The sequence below is a fragment of the Chiloscyllium plagiosum genome, unplaced genomic scaffold (assembly GCF_037043375.1).
Source record: "Chiloscyllium plagiosum isolate Xiang-an unplaced genomic scaffold, Cpla_swu_hap1 HiC_scaffold_8, whole genome shotgun sequence".
Taxonomy (NCBI): Eukaryota; Metazoa; Chordata; class Chondrichthyes; order Orectolobiformes; family Hemiscylliidae; genus Chiloscyllium; species Chiloscyllium plagiosum.
In genome coordinates, this window is record NW_028270146.1 from 97,843,768 (window position 1) to 97,871,070 (window position 27,303).

At 41.4% G+C, this 27,303-nt stretch overlaps 1 protein-coding gene and 1 pseudogene across 1 annotated transcript; both read left to right on the plus strand.

Annotated features, from left to right (window-relative positions):
- Window positions 1–8,773: 8,773 nt before the first annotated feature.
- On the plus strand, window positions 8,774–14,037 carry LOC148149458 (putative G protein-coupled receptor 139; annotated as a pseudogene).
- Window positions 14,038–21,801: 7,764 nt separating this feature from the next.
- Window positions 21,802–26,204, plus strand: LOC148149459 (putative G protein-coupled receptor 139). Its single transcript, XM_087990222.1, has 2 exons — window positions 21,802–21,874; window positions 25,300–26,204. The coding sequence occupies exons 1-2, from the start codon at window positions 21,802–21,804 to the stop codon at window positions 26,202–26,204; spliced, it is 978 nt and encodes a 325-aa protein (XP_087846348.1).
- The last annotated feature ends 1,099 nt before the right edge of the window (window positions 26,205–27,303 follow it).

Genomic DNA, 27,303 nt, shown 5'->3' on the forward strand with positions numbered 1-27,303 from the left:
GGCTAGGCTGGGGTTTTCAATGATGATTAGGGTTACCGTTAAGGTTAAGATTAGTTCTAAATTGAGGGTTCGGGTTAGGGTTAGTTCTAGGGTTATGGTTATGGCTAGAGTTAGGGTGTTACAATACTGGGGCAGGCAAAACAAAGCCAATCCTGGGAATGCCTGGAGGCCTGGTGTTGATCCACTGATGCCAGAAACAAACATGTTGAGATAGACCCCCATCTACAGACCTTTACAGTACAAAGCCGGAAATAGAAACACACTCCATGACTGATGAAAACCGTAGGAGAAAGTGAGGTCTGCCGATGCTGGAGATCAGAGCTGAAAATGTGTTGCTGGAAAAGCGCAGCAGGTCAGGCAGCATCCAGGGAACAGGAGAATCGTCGTTTCGGGCATAAGCCCTTCTTCAGGAATCCCGTATAAATTCTGGGGAGGGTCACAACAACAATGCTTGATCCAGAGGCTGCCCCGCACCAACGATGTCACCCAGAAGGGGGACGAAGTGTTTGCAAAAATCAAACCGGCTCAGTGAACCGAACACCAACACGAACACAACCTGAGAGACAGATCTTCACCAAAACCGGAAACTGAGGTGAGTATTGGGGTTAGGGTTTGGGTTAGAGTTAGGGATAGGTTCAGGGTTAGGGTTTGGGTTAGAGTTAGGGATAGGTTTAGGGTTAGGGTTAGTGTTAGGGTTTGAAGCCTGGGGCTCAGCACTGAGATTGCTCAAAGCACTCCACCGAGGGCCATATACCTGCTCCCCCTCCAGTAGCTGAAACTACCCGGCAATATTTATTCTGTGGGGGAGGCAACAAGGAGACTGAGAGTCATTCTAACTGGAGTTGAGCTTAGAGAGAGCCATATCCTCAAAACACTGGAACCCTTGGGTGGTGGCAGCCAGAATCAAACTCTCAGGTCCTTCAAACTTGAAAGTTACCTTCCTCATTGAATTCTCCAAGCCTCCAATGTCAAAGGTTACTAATACTAGCTCCTCACCATTGAGCCCAGAGTTGAACAACCTCTCCAGCCCCTTATCCCAGGAGAGTAGTTTATGCTGTTGTAATCTTGTCATTCTGGGACTTAACCTCAACTCACCTAATGGGTCAACTCCATTGATTGGTGTCCAAACCCTAACACTAACCCTAACCTTAACCCTGACCCGAACCTGATACAAATCCTAACACTAACCCTGACTCTAAACCTAACCCTATCACAGCTCCTCCTCCTCCCCCCTCTCCTCCATTCAGGGGTCAAAAGTCACACTGTGAAGACCATCTTCGGCTCTATCCCTGTCTCAGGCATCATGTGTTTTCTTCGTCTGAAAAGAGAAAGCGACATTGTAAGGAAATGATCAAACTCCAATTATGGTTTCAATTGTGGGAATGACAAGCCACATTGCTCAGTGTTCCTTGCCAACAGACAGACATTGCTGTTCAGGAACTGCCACCCGGTAAAAATCCCAGGATGTTCCCGGGAGTACGTCCAGTGAAGTTATGGGTGGAATTGAGAAAAGGAAAGGGATGATCACTTTATTCCGATTGTACCATAGGCCCATCCAGTAGTCAGCAGGAAATTGAAAAGCAAATTTGTGAGGAGTTCACAGATACCTAAATAACAATAGGATTGTAATAGTAGGGGATTTTAACTTTCCAGACATATCTAGGACTGCCATAGTGTGAAGGGCTTGGATGGAGAGCAGTTTGTTAAATGTGCACAAGAAAATGTTCTGATTGAGTATGTGGATGTACCTACTGCAGAAGGAGCAAAGTGTGACCATCTCTTGGGAAATAAGGCAGGGCAGGTTATCAGTGGGGCAGCACCTTGGGCCTAGTGATCATAATGCTATTAGTTTTAATATGGTTTTGGAAAAGGACAGATCTGATCTAAAAGTCAAAGTTCTCAATTGGATTAAGGCCCATTTTGACAGTATTAGACAAGAACTTTCAAACATTGTCTTCGATCGGACATTCAGAGGTAAAGGGATCATTAGAAAATGGGAGGCCTTCTAAAGTAAGACCACAAGAGTCCAGAGGCAGTATGTTCCTGTTAGTGTGAAGGGCAAGGCTGGTATGTGCAGGGAATGTTGGATTATGAGAGAAATTGAGGGTCTGGTCTAGAAAAAGACAGAAACATATGTCAGGTATAGACAGATGGGATCGAGTGAATCCCTCAAGGAGTACAAGTCTATTCAAGAGGGAAACCAGGAGGGCAAAAAGGAACATGAGATCGCTTTGGCAAATGGAGATTAGGAGACTCCAAAGAGATTCTACAAGTACATTAAGGGCAAAAGAGTAACTAGGTAAAGGATGGGGCCCCGTGAAGATCAACAAGGCCATCCATGTGTGGAACTGTAAGAGATGAGTGGTATTTGAGTATTTTGTATCAGTACTTACTGTGGAGAAGAACATAGAAGTTAGAGAACTTGGAGAAATAAATAGTGGTTTCTTGCAAAGTATCCATATTACAGAGGAGGATTGGCTGGACATCTGAAAATGTATAAAGATAGATACATTTCTGGGATCTTATCAGTTATATCCCAGAACTTTGCAGGAAGCTGGGGAAGTGATTGCTGTACCCCTTGCTGAGATATTTGTATCACTGATAGTCACGTGTGAGGAGCTGGAAGACTGGAGGTTGGCTAATGTTGTGCCATTATTTAAGAAACGTGATGGGGTAAAACCAGGAACTGGGTGCCTGACGTCAGTGATGGGTAAGTTGTTCAAAGGGATTCTGAGAAATAGGATTTACATGTATTTGGAAAGGCATGGACTGATTAAGAGTAGTCATTAAGGTTTTGTGTGTGGGAAATCATGTCCAACTAACTTGATTGATGTTTTTTGAAGAAGTGATAGAGAAGATAGAAAAGAAGATTGATGGATACAGTAGACGTTGTCGATATGGACTTCACTAAATCGTACAACAAGGTTCCGCATGATAGACTCATTAACAAGGTTAGATCACATGGAATCCAGAGTAAGCTCGCCATTTGGTACAAAGTTCCCTTGCAGCTCGGAGACGGAGGGTGGTGGGTGGACCATTGTTTATCGGAGTGAAGGCCTGTGACCAGCAGTGGTGTGCCACAAGGATTGGTGCTGAGTCCACTGCTTCTTGTCATTTATATCAATGATTTTGATGTGATTATAAGAGGAATAATTCATAACTTTTCAGAAGACACCAAAATTGGTGACGTAGTGGACTGTGAGGCAGTACTGTCTCACTGTACCAGACATCCGTGATCCGATGGGCTGCAGAGTGGCAGATGGAGTTTAATTTAGAGAAATGTGAGGTGCTCCATTTTGGGAAGCAAAATCAGAGCAGGACATATACACTTAATGGTTGGGTCTTGGGAAGTGTTACTGAACAAAGAGACCTTGGGGGGGGGGGGGGGGGGGGCAGGTTCACAGTTCTTTAAGGTGGAGTCACAGGTAAACAGGGGAGTGAGGAAGGTGTTTGATATGCTTGCCTTTATTGGTCAGTACATTGAGTGTAAGAGTTGGGATGTCATGTTGCAGCTGCACAGGACATTGGTTCTGCCAGTTATGGAAAACTGGATTCAATTCTGGTCCCAAAACTAGAGGGCATAGGTTTAAGGTGAGAGGGGAAAGATTTAAAAGGAAAATTAGGGGAACTATTTCTTGCTCAGTTATGGAATGAACTGCCACAGGAGGTGGAGGCTGGTGCAATCACAACATTTAAAAGGCATCTGGAAGGGCATTTGAATAGGAAGGGATTAAAGGGATATGGCCCATAGTGTCTGAAGGATCTGTTTCTCCGCTGGGCAACCTGATGACTCTCAGACTCTATAAACCCACAACTGGTGACTTCCTCTGGCACGTCTATGCCGGGGGATGGGGGAATGTGCCCTCCAACCATCAGTGGGCACAAGACCTGGCACAGATTTCTCACAGCCAGGAGAAGACTCACGAGGGGCCAGCATCAAATTGTAGAGCTGTCTTTGTTCTCAGCTTCTCCAAGGCTGATGGTTCCGGTCTCTCCTCCAGAAAGACAGAGACAGTGAAAGGTGAGTCTTTTCATAAACACGTGTCAGACAGAAGGCGAATGGGTTAGGTGAATTCAAATATTCTCTCCACCTCGGCAAGGCTCTTGAATAATTCATGAGTTGTACCAAAATCATCAACATTTAAATATATGACATTATCCACTGTTCTAATAAATCAAAGAATCACATTTATAGTCTTTGAATTTCAATGTGCAAGATGCTCCCTCCAGCTGCTGCTATCCCATACCAAAGCTTCTTTAAATGGGGCCACACTCCAGTTAACATCCTGCATGTTATGCCCTGGACTTGGTCATTTCATTGCCGCTCACTGTCGTGGGCAAGTTCCCCGTGAATTGTCATGAGACACTTGAGCAGCATCTTTATACAGTGGAAGGGAGACTCCGCGATCCACATTCTTCTGGGTTGGACCTCTGTCCATCAGTGTGTACAGCGAATTTCACTTCAGTGTTTCAGCAGCCAAAGTAATTTTAACAACCCTTTCTGAGATTCACACTTGGGAAAGAATAACGTTTGGCATTTTCACACATCAGAAACATTTATCAAGGTGGCTGCACCAGAATATGCAAAACCAGAATAAGCATTTGCAGCTTCACGAGAAATGAATGGCTGTATATTGCTCAGGTCACCCAAGATTGAGAAGTTACGTTCACGTTACTTCATATTTTTATTTTAAAGACTGTTGCTCAGCAAAGTTTCTCTACTACCTATTTGAGCAATTTGGGTGTAAAAGGAAGGGAAACTATGTCCTTAGGAGACTCATTGCATCCATACGCATTCCAGTCCCACCTTGTGTCTCATATCCCGTTGAATCTCCAAGTCTCACCACTATGTCCCAGCGAGGCCAGATCCATCCCCAGTCTAAAGTCCCAGATGTTGCTGTACATGGAGCTCTCCCTTCAGTGTTGCAAGGCTCTGGTATTGCTGGGACGATTGAGCAGTGAGCCATTGGGATTGGTGTTCAACAGCAGGAAGGGGCAAGAGTTCCACTTTCAGCTCATTAAAGCCTGGCCTTTTCTTCTGGTAGTCAACCCTTTAGAGAGCCAGCAAGCTGAAAAATGGACTATTCCACCAGGGTTCGTAAATGGTGTGATAGTCCCATGGAACTCACCCCCAATCCAGAACATAACATATCGGAGCAGGATGTTGCAGGATCTGAAGAATTAGAGCAGTGAAGAGCAAATGAAAGATGGACCTAATTATGAAGTAATCCTCACAGGTCGACCAAGCTTATGGACCTTGAATACAAATTCAATGATTGAGACAATCACAAGAACACCCAAACATAGCAAGCCATGTAGAAGGTGTAACCCTCTATATGCGCCAAGAAAGCATTCAGATTCAAACCATTTGACAAGACAGATTGTAGAAAAAGCTATTTGCAGAGGCATTGCACAACAGCATTAGCTAATGTATCCAAACACGAGCTGTGCATGACCCAAACAGACTATGCACAGGGAGTATCTGCATTCTACAATAAAGACTATCTGGTACCCCATCCACAGATATTAAATCAAGTGATTGATGGACTTGTATCCAACACAGTTGATTCTACACATAGACTTGGTGGGCTGTTACATGCTGCAAGTTTTACTTTCACATGTTTTGTCATAGTTTTTCATGTATATGGGGACATGCTTTTTAACATCCACATGGTTAGCACTATGGCACTTACCCCCATAACATTCTTAGCCAATAGTGAATAATTATCAGCAGAAATTGCTGGAAATCACTGTGAGATGGACCATGAAGTTGATTAATGGACCAGAGCCTGACAATGTATATGAGTCGACAAGGAAGTGTGAACTTAGGCTTCCCATGGTCAGCCCCATGAAGAATATTGCTGTCATCACACTGTCTCAACTGTTTGCAGTAATTCTCACTGTCTGTCCTCACAAAGCTGATAACTGCTGATAAAAAGGGAAAGAGCTGTCGATGCTGGAAATCAGAAACAAAAAGATAAATTACTGCGGAACACTTGGCAGGTTAGTCTTGAAGAAGGGCTATTGGACCCGAAACGTTAACTTTGATTGCTCTCTGCACCGATGCTGCCAGATCTGTTCCCAGTCTGTCTCACAAAGCCACACGTTGACATACGCTATTCACTGTCCATCTCACAGTGATTTCCAGCAATTTCTGCTGATAACTATTCACTATTGGCTAAGAATGTTAAGGAAGTAAGTGCCATTGTGCTAACCATCTGGATGTTAAAAAGCATGTCCCCATATACATGACAAAACATGTGAAAGTAAAACATGCAGCATGTAACGGCTCACCAAGCCTATGCATAGAATCAACTGTGTTGGATACAAGTTGAACCCAACAAGTCAATGTCCATTTTTGACATGACAGACATTGCTGGGACCAACATGCTGTGATCTACTATTAGTCACAATCTATGCTGTCAGTCTAACATCAGAAACCTCGCACAAACTACAGCAGATGATTCAAGAAACACTTGCAGAACTGAATGTGAAAGAAGAGGAGAAAACTTCACTTCCAGCAGAAGTAGTGGAGCTCAAAGTTGAGTTCTTTTCTCTGGTGAGAAGAATGATGGATCAAGATAAAAAAGCTGAACTGCGAACTCAGGATGAATCTAACATTAAGCATCAACCCAGCTAAAAGATTGCCAGCCTTTCAGAAGACATATAGCAATTCACTGTAAAGAAGGTCACGCTCATCAGGAGCAGCTACAGGAACAGAGGGCTGAGATCAAAACTATTTCAGAGAAAAGTCTGGAGAGCACAGCATACAGAACAAGAGGTGCAAATCACTCATGAGACAGTCTGTTCAGAAATAAATGAATCAGCTCAAGCAGTTTATAGGGCATACTCAGTGAAACAACAATCAGAAGAGGATAAGACTGGAACCTTTTCTAATAATTGTCCTCTCTCATTGACTTCATTTCATCATTTCTTGATGACTGGAGAGGCTGCTACCTTCAGTCCATCACAATCAAACCTAACCCCAAGATTATATTAACATTTTGATAGGCAAACACTGATCCACCCTTGTAGCTACATCAATCAGTGTCACTGTGAGACAGATTGGGAAGAGTGTACATCAATCAGCACCACTGTGAGACAGACTGGGAACAGTGTCTATCAATCTGCATTACTTTGAGAAGGACTGGGAATAGTACATGTTAATCAGTGTCACTGTGAGACAGACTGGGAGGATTGTTCAGAAATTCAGCACCTAGTGTGAAGCAGACTAGGAGAGTGAATCTGTTTGGGAAGGTCAATGGCAGCAACAGACAAACCCATGTGGCAGAGAGAGATCCCACAAAGCTGTTCCTAATTATCAGAGCCAATGCATGATGTTACAGCAAAACAGATGGATAATTGGTGAGTATATCATCTGCCTTTCTTTTGGATGACCAAGTAATTAAGATCAGGAGACAATGTCACAGCTAAGGAGTACATAATAATACATGGCATCCAGGGTAACTTGATAAGTTGATAACTGGTTTTGTGACAGTAGGCTGAGACTGTAGGGAGAAGGCTGTTTGTGCGATTGGAACCTGGTGTCCAGGGGCAGACAGGTGACCCAGGGTGGAGAGTGAGGAGAGTGAGCGAGTGAGGGAGGAAATGAATGACAGAGAGAGAGAGAGGGAGTGCATGAGAGTGAAGGGGGGAGGGTATGAGTGACATACGGTGGGGGAGTAAGAGTGAGGGAAAGGAGTGTGTCCAATTGCAGTAACTTTATGAAGTGAAGTTTCTCCAGGTGCTTTTCTGAATCCAAGAATACAAACCAAAGTGGCTGAAGGCTGAGTCATCAACGCTGGGCTGAAGGGCGTGAGGGAGGCAGGAATGAACAGGATCAGAATGGCAAAGAATTCTGGAGTCAGGGAGAAAGTGTGCAGTTAAGGAAGAAATCGAATTGTAAAGGAATTTAAACACAATGATCACCATTTTAAATAGAAGTCATGGGATAACCAGAGGAGTGGTGATAGCCGAGTGGTATTATTTCTAGGTTATTAACCGAGACACGCAAGTAATGATCTGCAGATCTGGGTGCAAATCCCATCACAGCAGATATTGAAATTCGAATTCAATAAAAATCTGGAATTAAGAGTCTAATGATGACTATGAGTTGTTTGCTGGGAAAAACCCATCTGGTTCACTCATATCCTGAAGAGAAGGAAACTGCTGTCCTTGCTTGGTCTGGCCTACATGTGACTCCAGACCTACAACAATGTGGTTGACTCTTAAACTGGCCTCTGGGCAATAAATGCTGGCCGAGCCAGGGACACCTCATCTTGCAAATGAATTTTTAAAAAGGCTAAAGAAAGTTGATAGAGATGGGGGGTGGGCGGGGGGGGGGGGGGGGGGGGGGGGGGTGGGGTGGGGTGGGGGATCGTGAGAGGTGTAAGGTGTAGGGTTGTGTATAGACTGTAGATTTCCCAATGAGCTGCATGTTATTGAAAATGGTGAATGATGTTGTAGCTGGAGGGAGATCAGAACCAGCTCTCATCTCTCATTCCTTTCCTCTATGTAAATTTCCTTATGTCTCTTTGAGGCAATTCAGGAAATTGTTCTTTGCCATAGATGGTGTAAATATTTTATTCTATCATAAACAGATGAATTTTCACATGACTGTCTCCACTTACTTGCTTTATGAAGTGTAACTAATATTTCTAACGAACGTCTCAATTGCAGAATTCCCTCCTGTATAAATATAAGGTTTCTCTGAATGAGATCAGGCAGTTTTATTGTCTACAACTTTAGTGGGATCTGATACATCTCACAGAAAATGCGTGAGCCAACAATACTGCATCAAATTGAAGATGTTTACTACCCTGTTCTCGCAGTTGTTGGGGTTCTTGGTAAGGAACTCTAATGGAAGGAAATACCTTTCGGTGTATGTCTTACTTACAATTGGAACTGGAGCTGTTTGATCATGTTGTTTTGTGACTGAGCTGGTGACTTGAACGTCTTCCTTAATTTCACTGTTAAATCCTTGTGAAATGAAAGGTAAATATGAATCACACAATACTGTGTACGCTGTTACTGAACTTAATTAAATACTGAAACAGCATAAGCAGAATTGGAATGAAAGATAGTCTGAAGGAAGAGATTAAATAGAGGAAAGAATTACAGGTAAAAAAGGGCCTAAAGGTTTGAAATTAAGAGGCGTTTGAATGACTAAAAAATTTCATCTGTGTAAATAGCTTAAGAGCAATAGCTTAAAAATTTTTAGACCAGGTACTGTCAGAACAATCATGGAAAATAACCTCTCACAATTCCTGATGAACACAGGTTCACATTGTGTTACTAAAATGGCAATTGCTTTACCTATCCAACATATTGGCAGGAATATTGAGGCTGGACGTTTTTCTACTGCTACATAATTTACATCATCAAGAGTATGGTGCTGGAAAAGCACAGCAGGTCAGGCAGCATCCACAGAACAGGAGAATCGACATTTCAGACATTTCAAGCCCTTCATTAGGCCTGATGAAAGGCTAATGCCCAAAATATCGATTCCCCTGCTCCTTGGATGCTATGTGACCTGCTGTGCTTTTCCAGCACCACACTCTCGACTCTGGTCGCTAGCTATTGCCTTCGCCTTCAAATATTTATATACCTTTCCCTCAAATACAATGGTTCACTTCAACTGCATTCTGCGATTGTGAGTTTCATGTTCTTATTCCTTCCTGGGATACATGCTCATTCAAAACCAAACAAGAGCTTATTACTTATTTTCAATTCAATTTTTTAAACATATTAAACTCAAACAGCAGCTGTGATGGGATTTAAACTCATGCCCCCAGAACATTAACACAGGGTCTTAGATTAGAGAACATTGATCAGGAGAAAATCTATTGACTGGGAATGAGGTTTTTGTCAAACCGTGGGAGACAGAAACATGGGTTTCAAGCATTTCAAATGTAACTGGTATTGCTCCCTCAGGGATTTGTTGGTGAGATTTGAGCATCACGTAAAGCTGTCATTTATTATCCATCTCGAATTGTCCTTGAGAAAATTGCAATGATGAAGGAATAAACAGAAACTTGCCTCACTTTGCTGACAACACTGAGTGAGTCTGGAGAAGCAAGTTGCAAAGAGAGCTGGATACTGTGAGAGAATGCAACTCAGACAGCACTGTCATCTAATTAGGGTCCAGAAAAGATTGATCAGAGCATTTTGTAAATGGAAGAAGGATTGGAACAGTCAATGAGAAGGGAATTTATATCAAATATGACATGATTTAATGTCATGGATACGCTCAACAAGTTATTCCCACAAGTCTAATGGAATGTTGGCCTTTATCTTAAGATTAATTGGTGTTGAAATTGTGTTCAGGCTATACAGAGCATATCTGTAGGTTGCATTCAGTTGTGGACATCATAGTTTGGGGGGATTGAATAAACCTTGGAATGGATGCTACACAGAGTCACCAGGAGGACATCAGAAGTGTCACATTGCTAGAAAAGCTGAATGGCCTGAAGGTTGACCAGATGGACTACCATGAGGGAGATAGCAGAAGAGATGGTGGAGGCGTTAGTAGTGATCTTTCAGAAATCACTAGAATCAGAGGACTGGAAAATTGCTAATGTGACACCCCTGTTTAAAATATAAGTAAGGCAAAAGACGGACAATTACAGACTGATTGGCCTAATCTTGGTCATGGGTAAGATCCTGGAATCCATTGTGAAGGATGAGATTTCTGAATATTTGGAAGTGTATGGTGAAATAGAACAAAGTCAGCATGGTTTCATCAAAGGGAGGTCATGCCTGACAAATCTTCTAGCATTCTTTGAAGAAATAATGAGCAGGTTAGACCAAGGACAGCCAATGGATATTATCTACCTGGACTTCAAGAAGGCCTTTGACAAGGAGCCTTAGAAGAGGCTACTGAGCAAGACAAGGGCCCATGGTGTTAGAGGCAAGGTGCTCGCATGGATAGAAGACTAGCTGTCTGGCAGAAAGCAGAGAGTTGGGACAAAAGGGTCCTTCTCAGAATGGCAACTACAAGTGGTGTTCCACAAGGCTCAGTGTTGGGACCGCAATTTTTCACTTTATACATTAACAGTCTAGATGAAGGAACTGACGGTATTCCAGCTAATTTTGTAGATGATACAAAGGTAGAATGACAGGTAGCATTGAGGAGGCAGATGGATTTGGACAGATTAGGACAGAGGGCAAAGAAGTTGCAGATGGAGTACAATATGGAAAAGAGTGAGGTAATACACTTTGGTAGGGAGAATTGAGACATGGATGACTTTTTTTAAATGGGGAGAAAATTCAGAAGTCTGAAGTGTAAGGAGACTTGGGTTTTCTAGTCCCAGATTCTCTCAAGGTAAACGTGTAGGTTCAGTCAGTAGTTAGAAAAGCAAATGCAATGATGACATTTATTTTGACAGGACTTGAATATAAAAGCAGAGCCTCTATAAGGCTCTGGTCAGACCACATTGGCATATCGTGTACAGTTTTGGGCCCCATATCTCAGGAAATGTGTACTGTCCTTGGATTATGTTCAGAGGAGGCTCATGAGAATGGTCCCAGGGATGAAAAGCTTAACATATGAGGAATGTTTGAGAATTCTGGTTTGATACTCGATGAGTTGAGAAGGAAGACGGGGGATCTAATTGAAACATACAGAATACTGAATGGCCTGGACAGAGTAGATGTTGGGAAGATGTTTCCATTGGTAGGAGTGACTAGAACCTGAGGGAAAAGCCTTAGAGAAAAGGGAAGACCTTTCAGAATGGAGATAAGAATGGGGCAGCATGATGGCTCAGTGGTTAGCACTGCTGCCTCAGGGCACCAAGGATGGGGGTTCAATTCCAGCCTCAGGTAATTGTATGGAGTTTGCACATTCTTCCCGTGTCTGCGTGGGTTTCCTTTGGGTGCTCTTGTTTCCTCCCGCAGTCCAAAGACGTATGGTTTAGGTGAATTGGCAATGCTAAATTGCCCATAGTGTTCAGGGATGTGTAGGTTAGGTGCATTAGTCAGGGGTAAATGTAGAGCAATATGGTAGGGGAATGGGTCTGGGTGAGTTACTCTTCAGAGGATTAGCATGGACTTGTTGGGCCAAATGGTCTGTTTCCACACTGTAGGGATTCTATGATTCTATAAGGAGAAACTTCTTCAGCCAGGGAGTGGTGAATCTATGGAATTCGTTGCCACAGAAGGCTGTGGAGGTCAGGTCATTGAGTACATTTAAGGCTGAGATAGATAGGTTCTTCACTATCGAAGGAATCAAAGGTTAAGAGAGTAAGCGGGAAAATGTATTTGAGAAACTTATCAGCCATGATTGAACAGCAGAGCGGTCTCGATGGGGTGAATGACCTAATTTCTGTTCCTGTGTTTTCTGGTGTTATGGTCTATTATGAGGTCATGTTGCATAGATTTAGCTTGTAATACCTTGAATATAGGGGGATAAGAGCTGATCACCTTCAAGTCATTAATGCCTTAGTTGATAACACTCTCACATCTGATCTGAAACATTGTGAGTACCACATCAGCACCTCATTGCTATAAAGTTGTCATGCTAGTGCGTTACTAGGGGAGTATTGTACTCTCAGATGTGCTGTATTCCACATTGGATATGAAATTTGGGCTTTGTCTTCCCTCTCAGATAAAAATGGAATGGTTATGAAAATGTGTAAGGAGGTTCTGGTCAATGTGTCTTCTTTAAGGATGGATTATCTAGATGTAATCATGTTACTATCTGTGAAAGCTTGCAAAAGTTAGTCATTTCATTTTCTACATGAGAGAGAACTTACAATTAAAAGTACTTCTTTGGCTACAAAACAAACTCAGGTAATATATATTCAAAAAGCAGCAATATTAATGCAATTTTTTCCAGTTTAAATGATTAAAAAATATTGTGCAGTAGGTAAGGGATTATTTCCTTTGATAAGGGAGTACAAAATGAGAGGCACAAAGTTAAGGTAAGTGTTAGGCTGTTCAGAGTTGACATCAGTAGCAATGTCTTATATAGAATGTACTGGCATGTTGGAATTATCTCACTAGTGTCACTGAGCCAAATCTATTCAATAACTCCAAGCTATTAATGTTTATCATTGATAATTTCCATCTATATCTCCCTTCTTTCTTTTTGCATTTGTTCCAGTTAACGCAGTAGCTATTCTGATCCTATCACAAGGAAAGTGCGGACTCTCAAGATGTGTCACTCACTACCTGGTGTCCATGGCAGCAGCTGATCTTCTGGTCGTTTTCATTGATGTGATACTGTTTACAGTTATTCCCTTTCATTTCCCAGGTACCTACTTGAACATCACATCCATTGTTTCTCTCTTGCTTGTCCTGCTTTCTGCAGCCACAGATATTTCTGTTTGGTTCACCGTCACTTTCACATTTGATCGATTTGTTGCAATTTGTTGCCAGAAATTGCAATCAATGTATTGCACAAAGAAAGCAGCAGTTGTGGTCATTACAACAGTGAGTGTGCTATTCTGCTTGAAAAACATTCCTTGGTATTTTGTATATGAACCTGAATATGTAATTGACAATGTACCTTGGGGAGGAGTTGTCTCAGAAAGTTTTCATACAGAAACTGTCTGGATAATATTTGACTTCAGCTGTATTATTTTAAACCCTTTCCTCCCATTCATTCTGATTTTACTACTCAATGCTCTGACTGTCAGACACATTTTAGTGACTAGCAGACTCCGCAGGAAGCTACTGTGTCACAGCAAGAGAGAGAATCACACTGACTCAGAGATGGAGAGTCGCAGGAAATCCATCATTTTACTCTTTACCATATCAGGCAGTTTTATACTGTTATGGATGACAAATGTTGTGTATTTCCTTTATTGGCGAATTGCAAATATTTATGATTATACAGGTCCCCATGATCCTGCATATATCACTGAACAATCAGGCTACATGCTGCAGCTTTTGAGTACCTGCACCAACACCTGTATTTATGCAGTGACCCAGACTAAATTCAGAGAGCAGCTGAAGGATGTAGTCAAATACCCATTCACTGTAATTGGGAAATTACTGAAATGATTGAAAGATTTCAATCAAATGCCCATGTTTTAAGGGGTGCAACTCTGACCTTTTTTACAATTGTGTGTTGAACATGGTGGAAAATGAGATTCCTGAATTGATTTAAATATTTCTTGACCATGCCATTGACTCAACAAATATTTCAATTTCAGATCACTGAATATATTTCAATTGATTTGGTGATTAAGGCTGGAATTGAACAATATCTGGATCCTGTAATTGTATCAGATACATCCATTTTGTCACACCAATTAAAATCAAGTAGAATCTTTGCAAGAGTTACTTTGCTGCAATTGTGTCTGTTTTATTAATGCTTACATTTTTAAATTAAATCTGTACTGTTTGTTTCACCCATTAATTGCTTATGAATGTCCTTTGAAAGGGTAAGCGGCGACCAATATAATGAACCCCGAGGTTCTGCAGCTATTCTGCTGATGTAACATCACTTAGAGTTTGCAAACAGTGAGAGAAATGGTCTATAATGCTGGAGCTGGTGAACCACAACATTTCCTGGGCAAATCCTTCATATGTTACTGTGAAAAACTAGAAAATTCCTTTTAGGGCTTGGAACAACTAGCTTTCTAACACTTGATACCATTGGCCGTTTGACCTAAGGACATAAATCAGTAATCCAACATTTAGGCTGCCTTTGAATATAACCCAATCTAATCACTGCTGGTAGGGAATTTCGATTCAGCTCATTAAATAAACAGAAATTAGGAGTTAATGTCAGTATTGGTGATCATGAAACTATGAGATTATTATAATATCTGTGCCAGTTCACAAGTCACTTTAGGAAGAAAACCATCTGCTCTTACCTGGACTGATCCAGGTGTGTCTCCACATCTCGAGCTCTTAAATATTGTCTACAATGGCCACTCAGTTGTATGAAGCTGTTATGACTAAATACATGAAGTCTAGTCTTCAAACTGTCCTCTCCTCAGAAACTTGTCTTTCCTTCCCATTTAAGGTATTCACCTCAACATCCTTTAATGGCATCTCATTGAAACCTTTGAGGAACCTGTTTCCTTTACTTTTAATCATGAGAGATTGCTATTATAGGTTCCCAACCTCACAACTTCCCAACTGCTTTATGACCAATGCATTACCATTGGGATTTACTCTCTGTGATTCAGCAGTAACTGCATTAGCCTGTTTGGCACTGTAACATCCTATAGGTAATTTAGGGTTTTCGGTTTTAATTTAAGATTTAAGTTGTGTGTTTTGGGAGAGCTTTTACTAGTTTTTACTGGTCTAACAAGCCCAAAATGCCATTTTATGAATAACATTGCTCCATTTCTACTGAATTACAGCTAACAGATCCAGATTAATGACAATTCTAAAGGTGAGCAGTGTACAAAACCACATCAATTATATAAGTAAGGGATTAATGATCAGTAGCAAATAAAAGGCATTTTTCCAATTCATTTCAAAACATCTTAATAACTATATGCATCTCAAAAATGATCACTGTTAGAAACTTATGGGAATGAAATCAGGAAGGTACCTCCAGTTAATTGATTTTTTACAGGAGAACGCAGACTGAATAAGATACTGTTTTTTTGAATATATATTGATATTAAGAGACACTCCAGCCTCTTAGACTGAGAGATCATATGGAGATATCATCATTTAAAAAATCCACTGCATGATTAACAAATTGGAGTTGAACAACAGCTTTTAATTTGGGTGTGAGGGTGTGGGGGATTTCATCCAAAAGGGATTACTCATGAAGATTTCAAACTCCAAGACTTTTATACATGTGCACAAGATCTCCAGGTAACTGAGGGCAGAGATGCATGGACTAAGTCATCGAGTTAGAGTGATGCAACATGGAATTTGGAGTTCAATTTGGATAAATGTGAGGTATTGTATAGATTAGATTACTTACAGTGTGGAAACAGGCCCTTCGGCCCAACAAGTCCACACCGACCCGCCGAAGCGCAACCCACCCATACCCCTACATTTACCCCTTTAACCTAACACTACGGGCAATTTAGCATGGCCAATTCACCTGACCCGCACATCTTTGGACTGTGGGAGGAAACCGGAGCACCCGGAGGAAACCCACGCAGACACGGGGAGAATGTGCAAACTCCACACAGTCAGTCGCCTGAGTCGGGAATTGAACCCGGGTCTACAGGCGCTGTGAGGCAGCAGTGCTATATTGGGACAACAACTGGGGGCTGGACTTAAACAAGTAATGGTAGAGCATTAAGTAGTGTTGTAGAGCAGAGGAACCTAGGGGTTCAGGTGCATAATTCTTTGAAGTTTATGTCACATATAAACAGTGTGCTTAAAAAGTTATTTAGCACACTTGCCTTCTTTACTCAGTCTTTTGGATATAGGAATTGGAAAGTAATGTTGAGGTTGTACAGGACATCAGTGGGGCCGTTTCTAGAGTACTGTGTCCAGTTCTGGCTGCCCAGTTATAGAATGGATATAGCTAGAGAGGGTTCAGAAAAGATTTACCAGGATGTCACCAGGTATGGAAGATTTGAGTTTTAAAAAAAGACTGGATAGGCAGGGATGTTACTCACTGGAGCGGAGGAGGTTGTGAGAGAACATTATAGAGGTTTATAAAATCATGAGGGGTATAGATAGGATTAATAGTAGGTGTCATTTTGCTAGGATGGGGATTTCAAAACTAGGGAGCATATTTTTAAGTTGCGAGAAGTCTGTCCAAGGAACATTTGAGTAAGGAATGAAGTGTTTTCCTTTCAAAAGCAGGGTTTTGCTAGTTTGAAGTCGGTCATGTATTTCTGATAAATGTCAGATTTTATATTTTTTGTTTGCTACTTAAAAGTTTTTAGTGGTTAGGTAACTGTCTTATTAAGGTTGGAGATTATCTGTTTCCTCAAAGCTCTGTTCTTGCCCAATGGTGTATCTCTGGTGAACCTTGGATATTTACATTTTATAGTTTGAAGGGATCAATTTGACGCTTGATATTAGATGACCTCAGTCAAATTGAACTCATCGAAAATATTGTAAATTCCTCTAAAAAATGTACAATTCCACAAATGGAAAATGAATGATTGTGTCAGCTACCCTTTGGTGGTGGTCATTGACAATACTGTCGAGAACATCAGGAAGACTCTGTGCTGCAAATCATACCAGAACCTCTCTTCTGACCAACAGTATGCAGAGGAACCTCGGTTATCCGAATATCAATTATCCAAATTTCAGATTATCCAAAAAAGATCTCAAAGTCCTGATAGAAACATTTCATCAAAGAGGTGTTTCAACACTGATCACATTTTTTGTTTACAATGATTAAAAGTGAATTTGGCTCATGAAATGCTGCAGAGAACAGTCCTGGACATTGATGGGAGCTCAGGTACCATCTCCAAATGACTGACCACCCACTCTCTCTCTCTCCCCCCTCCCCGACACTTTCCCTGGAGTTCTACAGAGGGGTGTACCTAAATCCCACCCCATCCCCGCCCCAGATAATCTCTCCAATATTGTCCTGTACCTGGCAAAGGTGGAACCTGTCAAAAAATTGCAGTAAAAAGTTGTGTGTGTGTCAGCATGTGAGTGTCTGTGTGCACGCATGTATGTGTGTGTGTGTGTGTGTGTGTGTGGGGCTGTGTGTGTCTGTGTGTGCATTTGTGTGTATGTGTGTATGTGTGCGTGTGTCTGTGTGTGTGCGTGTGTGTATGTGTATATGTGTGTGTTCATCAGTGTGTGTGTGTGTGCGCGTGTGTCTGTTATAACCATTTCCTGTTATAGCAATAGCTTTGTTTGGTTCTTGCTTGGAATTGGTTTATTCCTCTTACATCATCATGTCCAGAAAGGGGTGGAGATTTTTCAGGTGAACAAATGGAGATTGCTTCAAAGCTAAAAAAGGATAGCAAAGAATTTGCATTCATACATCACCTGCCGCAACCTCAGGATATCCCAAGCGCTGTGCACTAAACTAATTAATTTTGAAACACAAACAGAAATTTCTGGAGAAACTCCACAGTCATAAACTCATAGAGATGTACTCCACAGAAATAGAGCCTTTAGTCCAACTCATCCATACCAACCAGATATCCGAGATAAATGTAGTGTCATTTCTCAGCATTTGGCCCATATCCTCTAAACACCTCCTATTCCTATACCTATCCAGATGCCTTTTCAATGCTGTAATTGTACAAGCCTCCACCTCTTCCTCTGCAACTCATTCCATACATACACCAACTCTCTGCATGAAAAAGTTGCCCCTTTTAAATCTTTCCCGTCTCATCTTAGACCTGCGCCCTCTAGTCCTGGACTCCCCCATCCGAGGGAAAATACTTTGTCTATTTATCCAATCCACGCTCCTCATGATTTATAAACCTCTATAAGGCCACCCCTCAGCCTCCGATCCTCCGGAGAAAACAGCCTCAGCCTATTCAATGCTTACCTAGAGCTCAAACCCTCCAACCTTAGCAACATTCTTGTAAATCTTTTCAGAACCCTTTCAAGTTTCACAACATCCTTCCTATATCACGGAGAGTGGAATTGCACACATTATTCCAAAAGCGGCCCAACCAACATTCTGTATAGCTGCAACATGACCTCCCAACTCCAATATATAATGCTTTACAAATAAAGGAAAGCATACCAAATGCCTTCTTCACTATCCTATCTATCTGTGACTCCACTTGTAGGGAACTATGAAACCAGAACTCCAAGATCTAATTGTTCAGCACTCCCCAGGACCTTACCATTAGGCATGTAAGTCCTGCTCTGGTTTGCCTTTCCAAAATGCAGCATCTCATATTTATCTAAAATAAACTCCATCAGCCAGTCCTCAGCCCATTGGCTCATCTCATCAAGATCCCATTTTACTCTGAGGTAATCTGCTTTGCTGTCCACGACACCTTTATTTTTTGTGTCATCTGCAAACTTACTAAACATATCTCCTGTGTTCACATCCAATTCATTTTTAAATGATGAAAAGCAGTGGACCCAACACCAATTCTTGTGGCACTCCATTGGTCACAGGCCTCCAGTCTGAAAAGCAACCTTCCACCACAACCCTCTGTCTTCTACTCTCGAGGCAGTTCTGTGTCCAAATGGCCAGTTCTCCCAGTATTCCATGCGATCTAACCTTACCAACCAGTCTACCATGAGCAATCTTGTCGAACACCTTACTGAAGTCCACATAGACCACAGCTACCACTCTGCCCTCAACAATCTCTTTGTTACTTCTTCAAAAAACTCAATCAAGTTACCTGTATTATCAGACTTTATGATTTGTGGTACACATTTTATTATGAATATTATGTGGCAATGATGACTTGCGTTACAATAAAGTCTTTACAACACTGTGGCTTGATGCTTTGATCATTTCTCATTGGATTTTAATTGAAAGACTGAGTGGTTTAAGGTGTTGCAGAAATTCTGACTCTGTGTCCTCACAGTCCCATTGGGACCAAGACAGCAGATAGCTGGAGAAAGGGTCATGGCTGAAAATGGCCACTTGCGCCATCAGCTGCTCATTGTCATCCATTAGAAAGATCTGACGCCAAACTTGAAAAATATCCCTGGGCATTTCCAGTCCTGTGTGTTTCAGCATTTCCTTATCCATCTGTGGGGCATGGGCATCACTGAGCAGTGCAACATTCATTATCTAGACCATGCTGCCGGTTCACTGAGGGGATTTTAGAACATTTCAGACAATTGCTGTGGGTGAGACAGGGGTTTCTGTAGTGTGGTGGTAATGTCCCAACCTCTGAACCAAGAGGTCTGGCTTCAAGACCCATCTGCTCCTGCCGGTGTCCGATAACATCTCTGAACAGGTTAATTAAGAATACCTTAACCAACAGATTTCCATTCCTAAAGGATAAGAGCAAATAAGATAGATTTTTGCAGACGTCAGTGATAGTTGTCATCATAACGGAGACTCAATTGAGTTGCACATTTATTATATTTAATTTGAATTCCACCAGCTGCCATGGTCGGATTTGAACCCATCTTCCCAAAGCATTATCCTGAGCCTCTGGATTATTCCAGTCCAGTTATTTTCCCACTGTATCTCCAACTCATTGAACTTGTTACCATTGTCCCAGATCTTCCAATGCTACCTCACAGCACCAGGGACACAAGTTCAATTCCAGCCTCGAGCAACTGTGCAGAATTTGTACATTTTCCCCGTGTCTGCGTGGGTTTCCTACCATCATCCAAAGATGTGCAGGTCAGGTGAATTGGCCATGCTAAATTGCCCATAGTGTTTAGGGATGTGTAGGTTTGGTGCATTAGTCAGGGGTAAATGTTGAGTAATAGGATAGGGGAATGGGTCTGGAGAGTTACTCTTCAGAGGGTTGACATGGACATGTTGGGCCCAATGGCCTGTTTCCACACTATAGGGATTCTACGAAATACAAAGAAGGTGAACTGCAAAAACCAGCAGTAGGTTGTTAATTGGTTGAATCCTATTTAATTTTGAATCCTCACACTCACTTACTCATGGACCATACCTCTCCAATATTTCACTCTTTGGGTTTTTCCGAAGTTATAAGTTCCTAATGCATGTGCTACTAGACGACTCTCACATGGTTTTTAACATATGTCTTGTCTTGAGTAACTGATTCACATTGCCATTTGAAGGAGACCAACTCTGAGAAAACACAATAAGGCTAACTTCAGCCAGAGTACTGGTGGAAATTGAGTGTATGAAACTGATGAGAGTAAGGGGAGGATAGTTCTGGTGAGAGTGGAGCGGACAGTAATGGGAAAGCCTTGGAAGATGATGGTGGAATCAACACATAAGAATTAACTGAGGGATGGAGACAAATAAGGAATGTTAGTCAACGGTGATCACAAACTCAAGCAGTAACACTTGTGGCTTTGATAAGGAACCAACTCAGAAGCTATGACAGGCTAATTAGAAGGATTGAAACTTGGGAATTGAGGGAAAGGTGGTCACAGATTTGTAGGTGATCATACATTCAATAGCTTTGGAAAGAGAGGATTGGTTAGAGATGGGCTGCTACTTTACACTAACAGAGGGCTGAAGGGAAATTGTTTAAGGTAAAGGGTGGTAAGGTCAGATGTGAAAAGGGAGGGCTTCTCCTGATCCCCTGACAATACAGATCAACACGTGAACCAGGAAGTTAATGGCGAGAATAAGTACATGGGGTGCTGATCCTCCCGGTCTAACCCCCTTTCCTCCCTCATGACCAGAGCCACAGCCTGCCCTCTAAAGTTGCAAGTCCCAGTCACTGGGCCATGATATAACTCCTGTCCTGGATCCTGGTGAACGTAGCCTAATTTTATTCACATTCCACAGCAATATTGCATGATGTTGTTTGGTTATAAATGAAGCAAATTGTCTCACAAGAAATGTGCTGAACAGAAGGAGACTTTGAGTGCTGAAAAGCAGCTCATTCCAGAGTGGTCCATGTAAATACCAATGACTCTTTCTGTCAAAAATATCAAACAACCATAGGAAATATTATTTAAGAAAGATGGACAATTAAGATGATTTGAAAGGAAATGTTTCAGAGAAAATTTCAATTCTGCAGTGGAAGTATCAAGGTTAAACACATCAATAATGCTCCTTCATGTTAAAAAGAAATTTCTGATCACGTATCTTGGTCAAAAAGTATTCTTTTAATGAAAGACTGTTCATTATTCCTAACTTCTTTGATGAGGAAGTGAGCTTTCAGATGAGTGTCTTCACTTGTTTGTTCAGTAAATTGTAATTGATATGAATGATGATGTAACTGGCATCACACTGATGCTGTCCCACCTTCATAAATGTGTGACTGCTCTCAATGGATCTGAGAATCAGTTGGAGTCTCTGGCATCAACAAAACCCAAAACATGCGTGAACCAACAATCCTCCATCAGATCGAAGACGTTTACTACCCTGTTCTTGCAGTTCTTGGCATTTTTGGTAAGCCAGTTAACAATTCAATGTTCTGGATGACAGCTTCGACGTCACCTAGTTTTCTCATTTCTTTTTAATGAGCTTGTGTTTGAATACGTGAATCTGATTGTGATTGTTAACAAAATCTGAAGAACGTCTCTCTTATTCTCAGTCGTTTTACAAATGAAAATTTTGGTGATTGAATCAAATCATTGATACTTATAGTGCGCCACATGGAGTAAAGTCAATGTGGTTCTACTAGACCAAAAGGGCTGGTCTCGTGGAGGTTCACCCTGACGGTCATCACACCTCAGGTGAGGAGAAGATGATGAGAAGTTAGATTTCTTCATGGTAGCCTCAGATGTTACAGGAATTGAACCCTCGCTGTTGGCATCAGTCTGCGTTGTGGGCCAGCTGTCCAGCTAACTGATCCCTTCAGCTCTTGACTGCCAGCAAATGGGGTTTTGCAAGAAGGGTTACGAGATCATATTGCAGTTTTTCTGAATGGGGTCAAACTGAGAACTGTGGATTAGTAGAGAGAAGTTGATCTAAATGCAGAAATTATGAAAATCCTGTGGAAAAATATGTAAAATTATGAAAATGTATAATGGAATGTTTTGATTGATTTCAAGTCTCACTGGAATACAAAAGAATGGATGTGTTACGTTATATATTACAGCATCTGGAACTCATTTGGACTATTGGACTTTGTAAAACAGTTCTGTCTTAAACTGTCTGTCTTGATAGAAGCTGAAATGAAGTATCCTGGAGACAGAAATGGCACAAAATATATACAGCAAAAGCCAAAAGTGGTTTAATACTAACTCACCCCAGACACAAACACAGTTGACCTGCTTGTTATGAAGTAGACACTCAAATTAAAACGTATTCAAAGTCATGTGATTGTTTTATTATCTCGACACATGGTTTAGGTTCGGGTACACTGTTATTATGTGAGAACCTGAGATTAAAAGTGCAAGAACAATAAGTTTTAGGTTTCCGTTCTGTGAAGGACATTGGCATTTTGAAAAAACATAGGTCAGAAAGTCATTTTGGGCAGAGGATTAAAGACACACTTACTGCTTTTTCAAGCAGCATGTTTTCAAGCTGAGAAACTCCTTTGCACCGTGTTACCTTTGCAAAGTTTCCTGTTGGCATATGGTTAGCACTGCTGTCTCACAGCAACAGGGTTGTGGGTTTGATTCCACCCTCGGGCAAGTGGCTGTGTGGACTTTGCATGTTCTCCCTGTGCCTGTGTGGGATTTCTCTGTGTGCTCTGGTTTCCTAAGATGTGCAAGTTAAGTAGATGGCCATGCTAAATTGCCCATAGTGCCCAGGGATGTAATGATTAGGTGGATTAGCCATGGGAAATGCAGGTATAGGGTAGCTGGTGGATAAAGGTGGGATACTGTTTAGAGGGGTGGTGTGGACTTGATAGGCTAAATGGTCTACTTCTGGATTAGTGGTGCTGGAAGAGCACAGCAGTTCAGGCAACATCCAAGGAACAGCGAAATCGACGTTTTGGGCAAAAGCCCTTCATCAGGAATAAAAGCTTTTGCCCGAAATGTTGATTTTACTGCTCCTTGGATGCTGCCTGAACTGCTGTGCTCTTCCAGCACCACTAATCCAGAATCTGTTTTCCAGCATCTGCAGTCATTGTTTTTACCTAAATGGTCTACTTACACACTCCAGGGATCCTAAGAAAGCATGTGAGTTGATCCAAATTCTATGAGGAGCTGAATGTTTATAAAATTGAATTTATGACCGACAGTACATTTTGTTGCAATCTCCAGGCTGTGAGAGTTGTAGTTTATAGCAAGCTCCAGACTGTCAGAGTAGAGTTTGTAGTGTTGCCTGGCAACTGCGTTCGACAACAGTTATTGGTGAGGCACAAAGAGGCCGAGATTAAAATTTGTATCAACTATCCAATAATGTACTAATATACAATTCAAACTATCTCATTAAGAAAAGGTTAACACTTGGCATGCAATTCATACAAGGCTAACATCCAAGCACACACCTATTGGGTTTTCCAATAACATTCCCTATAGCGTGAACAGAAATAAAGAATACTCCAAGAATAGAAGCTTATCCTGGCCAAGTGATTTCTCCCTGGATTTGGGGTACTCTCCACACTCCCATGCAACTTCATAAAGACTGCTGTCCAGAGGTTTTGCTGATGGTGCACTGAAATCATTCATTTTTATCCTTTCTTCCTATCTTCCTGAATTGTGGTGTCTTGGCCTTACCTCATCCAATGAACCAGTGTCTTTCCACTGCAGGCTCACTCCATGGTCACTTTTAGTATTTGCTCATTACTCCTCCACTAAAAGAGGATATCCCCCTTATGTTATTCTCAGAGATGAATCAGCTCAAAGAGGTTCAAGCCCAAGGTTAGGGCTCGGGTAACTTCAGTTCATAGTGACTGTCTTTACATGCGAGCAGCCCTTGACTAAATTGTCTTATAAATGTGTAGTTTTAGCTTTTACACCTCTTTTATAATGAACTTGTGTTTATTATAATAAACGTTATTAAAAACAAAGTGAAAAACTAAAACAAATGTTCAACAACCCAGGAGTGATTGAAAAGTTGATAGAGAATGCCTTTGATGTGGTCTAGTGCACTAGGTACCTGCAAAGGAATGTTTAGCTAATGTTAATTTTAGTCAATTTGTTACAATAAACATCTGAAAACATAAAATCTTGCTGTGCAATCCTTTGATCACTGGTATTTTCTAAAAAGTGATCTATCTCCATGAAGATCAAAAGAATGGGTGTACTTGCTGTGATTGAGCTGTCTTGCAAAGTCATGAGAATGGTATCAGTGATGGAAAGGTGATGAGCCAAAGTTCAATGGACTGATTTTTTTTCTTTTGCACATCTAAGTCTAAGACACATGCAGCTGAAATCTTTAAGATGAGGGCACTATTTGATACGGTACTTAGAAAGTATTTCTGCTGCTTAAAAGGTGCAGAACAAGGGAATACTTAAAAAAACTTAGAGCAATGTTTAGAGGTGTGTCAAGAGGCAGTTTTCTGCTAAGAGGATGGTGAATGTCATTAATTAACTCCTCCATACGCTGCTAAGGTAAGTAAACCATGATGTGGAGGTGCCAGTGTTGTAGTGGGATGGACAAAGTCAGAAGTCACATGGCACCAGGTTATAGTCCAACAGGTTTATTTGAAATCACAAGCTTTCAGAGCACTGCTTCTTTGTTAAGGGAAGGTCAATTCTAAACTTCAAAAATAGTACTAATAGACTTAACTAAGGAGATTTAAGCTTTACAGCCTTGAGGCAGATAAAGAGAAGCTATCAATCATTCATAGTTAATTAAATGGCAAAATAAATTCTGGTGTGCTAACCCAGTTTTAAAGTACACATGATTTGATTTAATTGTGAAGTTCCAGGAGATGCCTATCCCTGATTCCCTTGTTTTTTTCTTATGCATTCCAGTGAACACAGTGGCAATTCTGATCCTGATTCAAGGAAAGTGTGGACTTTCTAAGTGTATCACAATCTACCTGGTGTCCATGGCAGTGGCAGATCTACTGGTCATTATCACTGATGTGATACTGTTTACAGTTATTCCTATTCACATCCCAGGTACTAACTTGAACATTACTCCCGCAGCATCATTCTCTCATGTTTTACTTTCCGCATCCACAGACATTTCAGTCTGGTTCACTGTCACTTTCACCTTTGATCGATTTATTGCAATTTGTTCTCAGAAGTTTAAAGCAAGATATTGCACAGAGAAAACTGCAACTGTGGTCACAGCAACGTTAAGTGTCCTGTTCTGCCTGAAAAGCATTCCTTGGTACTTTGCATTTGAACCTGAATATATAATTGACAATGTGCCCTGGGGAATTGCTGCATCACTGTCCTTTTACACCAGTGCTACTTGGATAGCATTTGACTTCAGCTGTATTATTTTAACACCTTTCCTCCCATTCATTCTGATTTTACTGCTCAATACTCTGACTGTCAGACACATTTTAGTGACCAGCAGAATCCGCAGGAAGCTACTGGATCACAGCAAGAGTGAGAATCAAACTGACCCAGAGATGGAGAGCCGCAGGAAATCCATCATTTTACTCTTCACCATCTCAGGCAGTTTTATACTGTTATGGATGACCAATGTTGTGTATTTCCTTTATTGGCGAATTAGCAACACTTACTACTATACAGGTCCCCATGATCCTGCGTATATCACTGAACAATCTGGCTACATGCTGCAGCTTTTGAGTACCTGCACCAACACCTGTATTTATGCAGTGACCCAGACTAAATTCAGAGAGCAGCTGAAGGATGCAGTCAAATACCCAGTCACTGTAATTGGGAAATTATTTCATCAATAACGTGGAGCATCTGGAATCAGAGCTGTCAATCTATCACTGACTCTAAACTCTGACACTCCTTCTTTACCTTCTTAATCTCCTTTATCAAATTATCTTCAATTTCTGTTTTGCCTGCTTGGGTGGCATGTAGTGTCTATTACATGGTTTAGTGAATATAGGACTTTATTTGGCCATTTTTAATTTAAAAAATATTTTAAACCTGGAGGGTTTTAATAAAATTGACGCATTACTCGTTTCACTCCAAAAAATCCATCTGGCTTAGCTCTTTCATAATCAGCACATAAATGGTGAAATAAACACAATACACTTCAAATCCAAAACATTGAGCACAATCAAGGAAGCAGTGGAATGGGCTCGGATTTTACCGCACAGGAACAGCCCTTTGGCCCATGATGCCAAATTAAACTAATTCCTTCTACCTGCCCAAGGTCCATATCCTTCCTATCCTTGCATATTCATATGCTTATTCAAAAGGCTCTTAAACATCCGTATGGTATCTGCCTGTACCGCCTACCTTTCCAACCTGCTCATAAAACTGGACCAAGTGCTGGAAAACAGGACTAGAATAGTGAACTGTTTGTTTTTGACATGCACAGATTCAAAAACCAAAGTGCTTTTGGAATTCATTGGTAGGACATGAGAATCACTGGCTTGACCAGAATTTACTGCCGACTCTTAGTTGCCCAAAAGTGGTGGTGAGCTGCCTCCTTGAACCGCTGCAGTCTATGAGCTGTAACGTGACCCATAATGCTCTTAAGGAGAGAATTCCAGGATTTTGACCCTGTAACATTGAAAGAATGGTGACTTATTTTCCAAGCCAGGCTGACGGAGTGGATTGGAGGGGAACTTGCAGAGGGTGCATTCCTGCTGCTGCTACTGAGCATGAGCTATGGATCTCTATGACTCTGTGACTGATCACAAAAGAAGTTATCCCGAAGTCCTACAGTGGTGTCCCCTATCAATGACAGCAATCCAACATGCAATAGCATGTCTGACAAGAATGTAATGATTTTCTGAGGTTTGTCATGAATAAGTGGTTCGATTCTAGTTTTGGTAAAACCTGTGTGATCCATGTTACTACACACAAACAGCAGTTATT